This window comes from Gekko japonicus, unplaced genomic scaffold, assembly GCF_001447785.1.
Source record: "Gekko japonicus isolate JY-2015 unplaced genomic scaffold, Gekko_japonicus_V1.1 scaffold656, whole genome shotgun sequence".
Classification (NCBI taxonomy): Eukaryota; Metazoa; Chordata; class Lepidosauria; order Squamata; family Gekkonidae; genus Gekko; species Gekko japonicus.
In genome coordinates this window covers 438,771-442,895 of record NW_015168067.1, presented here as the reverse complement: position 1 = coordinate 442,895, position 4,125 = coordinate 438,771, and the positions used below count along the sequence as shown (strand labels likewise).

Here is a 4,125-nt window from a genome sequence, read left to right as displayed (position 1 = left end):
CCTGTGAGGTGGGTGGGGCTGAGAGAACTCTGACACAAACTGCTCTTTTTCAAGGACAGCTGTGTCAGAGTTTGTGACTGACCCAAGGTCACATCAGCAGGTGCAAGTGGAGGAGTGGGGAATCAAACCCGGTTCTCCGCCCTTTACTACCCAAGGGAGTCTCAGAGCGGCTTACAAACTCCTTTCCCTTCCCCTCCCCACAAGACACCCTGTGAGGTAGGTGGGGCTGAGAGAGCTCTTACAGAAACTGCTCTTTTTCAAGAGATCTCCCTTCACTACCCAAAGGCGTCTCAGAGCAGCTTACAAACTCCATTCCCTTCCCCTCCCCATAACAGACACCCTGTGAGGTGGGTGGGGCTGAGAGAGCTCTTGACAGAAACTGCTCTTTTTCAAGAACAGCTGTGCCAGAACTATGGCTTGCCCAAGGTCATCCAGCCAGGTGCAAGTGGAGGAGTGGGGAATCAAACCCGGTTCTCCCAGATTAGAGTCCGCGCACTTAACCACTACACCAAACTGGCTTACACACACACAACCAGTCCTCAAACAGAATGATGTGAGCTAGTGCATTTTGCATCACCTCTTCCTTTCCTTCCCCTGGTAAAAAAGTAAACTGTAAGCTCCTCTGGGCAGAGTCCTTGCTTGGGTTTTCTTTGCTTATGTTATACATTATTACTGAGAGCCGGTGTGCTGTAGTGGTCAGAGTATTAAATTAGAACTGGGACAACAATGGAGGATAGGTCTATCAGTAGCTGCTAGCCATGGTGACTGAAAGGAACCTCCATGCTCAGAGGCAGTCAAACCCAGGATTCCAGTGCCAGGAGGCAACATTGGGGGAAGGCCTGATAATGGGAAGGAGATGGTTGGTCACTGTGTGAGACAGGATGCTGGACGAGATGGACCATTGGTCTGATCCAGCAGGGCTCTTCTTATGAATCCTTGGAAGCACACTGAGTGACCTGGGGTACGTTACAAACTTTCAGCCAAACCGGTACTTCAGAAGGCTGCTGTTAGTAGGACAAGAGAGAAAAGAACGATGCGGATAAGAAGCTTTAGGGATATATATATATATCCCCTAGAGAGGATTGGTGGGAAGGCAGTATTCAAATATTATTTACATATATATATAAATAATATAGGTTCTTTTCAGCAGTAGGAGCCGTAAAGCGAGACCTTTCTTGCAGCCGTGGCTGCGGGACTGCGCGAGAACAAGAACATTAGAGATATCGGACGAAGAGGAAAGAATTTACACTTCCGGTTTCCGTTTGAACGCCGCCTTTTTGCGGGGCGACGAGCTTCATACAGAGCGGGAGAGCCGCTTTTGCATTCGCCTTCCTCTGCCCGTTTCTCTACATTGGCTATCGACGCGCCGGGAGCCGGAAGTGTTGATGTATGGTGTTTTTTTGTTTTGAGCAAATAAGAGCATAACGTGAGCTTTCCTAAAAAAGCAGAAGGGGGTGGGGGGACGGGACGGGTCGGTTGGTTCATGTGCTTTGCACGCAGAAAGTCTCAGGTTCAGTTCTTGGTTCCTCTCGTTTAAAACCCCCCAAAAACGGAGGCTCTGGATCCGTCAGACAGAACCGAATCTGATAGACGAACGAACTCAATAGAAAAGCAGCTTCACGTGTTCAAATACAGGTCGTATTTGATGGACACGCAAGAGACCAGAGAACTCCCGTAAGAACGTGGACTTATAATGTAAACCTGGAGGCAGGAAAAGAGTGCAACCAGAGACCCGGTGGTTGGACGAGCGCACCAAAATCTGGCCTTGTGGTATAGGCGTCCCTCCTCTGCTGGTGATTTTTATTAATATTTAAAGGCACGATTCTAAAAACGTCCGTCGATATTATTTTTTTAATCTCCCTAGTAGTCAAAAGTCTCTCAAACGTCTTCTAATGAGCTGTGACAGTTCTTGTCTACTTGTGACTTCTATCACATCAGGAGTGATACCCAGACATAATAGCTTATGGTCCAGTAGTCTGTCCTAATCACATGTGTGGTGATCCAGCATTGGCCACCCATGATTTTTTAAATGCTCAAGTATAGGAATGAGCTCCCAGAGGAGATCAGGGCCCTGCGGGACCTACTACAGTTCCGCAGGGCCTGTAAAACGGAGCTCTTCCGCCAGGCTTTTGGAGCCGCCGCCACCTCTAACAACTAGGAAGAGAAGCCCTGTTGCCCTGAAACTTATATTAACAACTGTGCCAACCACCGGAGGGGCACCTGAAAGACACCTACAGAAGATCTGTGCCGGCCCTAGGAAGAGAGAACTGATGGTAGCCATCACAAACTTTATAACAGCAAACTAGCACTTATTATAGAATTGTAATCTTTTAAATACCATTTTAAATGTTTTTTGCTCTATTTAAATGTTTTCCGCTGATTTTATGTTAAGCACCCTGGGCTAGGAGGGCGGGGTACAAATTTAAATAAATAAGATAAATAAATAGGACCATATATATGAAAAGTGGCACCACCCAGAAAATAGTGGCAAGCTGTTGTCCTCACCATTAGAAGAGTTGGTTTTACACCCTGCCCTTCACTACCCGAAGGAGTCTCGTAACGTCTTACTATCACCTTCTCTTCTTCTCCCCACAACAGACACCCTGTGAGGTAGGTGGGGCTGAGAGTTCTGAGAAAACTGTGACTGGCCCAAGGTCACCCAGCAGGCTTCATGTGGAGGCGTTGGGGATCAAATCTGGTTCTCCATATTAGAGTCCATCACTCTTAACCACTACACCAAGCTGGCTCCTGGACACAACATGAAGGAATGAGTAGCCAGATTTAGGCCTCTTTAAGGAGACTTAGGCAGTTGCCTAGGTCTGTTGTAGCAACAGTAACATGCAAAACAGATGCTACTCCCCCCAAAAAGTGAAAGATATTGAAGAGCTGTAGGATGGCATAGGATAATCCGTTGTAGAGCAGGGTCCTGGGCCAACTTTAGTATTCCTTCTGTTTGAGGTGTTAGTTAAATGGCATAGTGTAATGGTTACAATGTTAAGACTAGGATCTGGGAGACCCAGGTTTGAATCCCCCCCCCTCCCTCAGAAGCTTGCTGGGAGACCGTAAAAACTTAAGAACATAAGAGAAGCCAGTGTTGGATCAGGCCAATGGCTCATCCAGTCCAAAATACCAGGTGCCATCAGGAGGTCCAGGACACTAGAAGCCCTCCTGCTGTTGCCCCCCCCCAAGCACCAAGAATACAGAGTATCACTTGCCCCAGCTTGAGAGTTCCTATCTATAGGTAAAGGTAAAGGTTCCCTTGCTCGAAAGCCAGTCGAATCCGACTCTAGGGTTGCAGTGCTCATCTCCGTTTCATAGCCGAAGAGCCAGCGCTGTCCGAAGACGTTTCCGTGGTCATGTGGCCGGCATGACTAAACACCAAGGCGCACGGAACGCTGTTACCTTCCCACCGAAGTGGTCCCTATTTATCTACTTGCAATTTCTTGCTTTCGAACTGCTAGGTTGGCAGGAGCTGGAACTAGAGACAGGAGCTCACCCTGTCTTGCGGCACCCGGGTCTTGAACCGCTGAACTACTGACCTTCCACAGCCTGCAGTTCAGCGTCTTAACCACTTGAATACCTTGTGGCTAATAACCACTGATGGACCTCTGCTCCATATGTTTATCTGATTCCCTCTTGAAGCCATCCATGCTTGTAGCCACCGTCACCTCCTGTGGCAGTGAATTCCATATGTTAATAACTCTTTGGGTGAAGAAGTACTTCCTTTTATCCGTTCTAACCCGACTGCTCAGCCATTCCATTGAGTGCCCACGAGTTCCTGTACTGTGAGAAAGGGAGAAAAGCTTTCTCTACCTGCTCAATTCCCTGCATAAGCTTGTAAACCTCGATCATGTCACCTCTCAGCCGTCGTTTCTTCAAGCTAAAAGAGCCCCAAGTGCTTTAACCTTTCTTCATAGGGAAAGTGTTCCAACCCTTTTATCATTCCAGTTGCCTTTTTCTACACTTTTTCCAATGCTATAATATCCTTTTTGAGGTGCGGGTGACCAGAATTGCACACAGTATTCCAAATAAGGTCGCACCATCAATTTATACAGGAGCATTATGATACTGGCTGATTTATTTTCAATTCCCTTCCTAATAATTCCCAGCGTTTGTTGTTGTTGT

The 4,125-nt window shown here is 47.4% G+C and overlaps 1 protein-coding gene across 1 annotated transcript in view; it reads right to left on the bottom strand.

Moving 5' to 3' along the window:
• Positions 1-3,852, bottom strand: part of FKTN (fukutin) — a 26,212-nt gene extending 22,360 nt beyond the window's left edge. The window contains exon 1 of the mRNA XM_015414572.1: positions 3,814-3,852. Within this exon, the coding sequence (XP_015270058.1) occupies positions 3,814-3,852 (39 nt within the window). The remainder of the gene's footprint in view (positions 1-3,813) is intronic.
• Between the last annotated feature and the right edge of the window lie 273 nt (positions 3,853-4,125).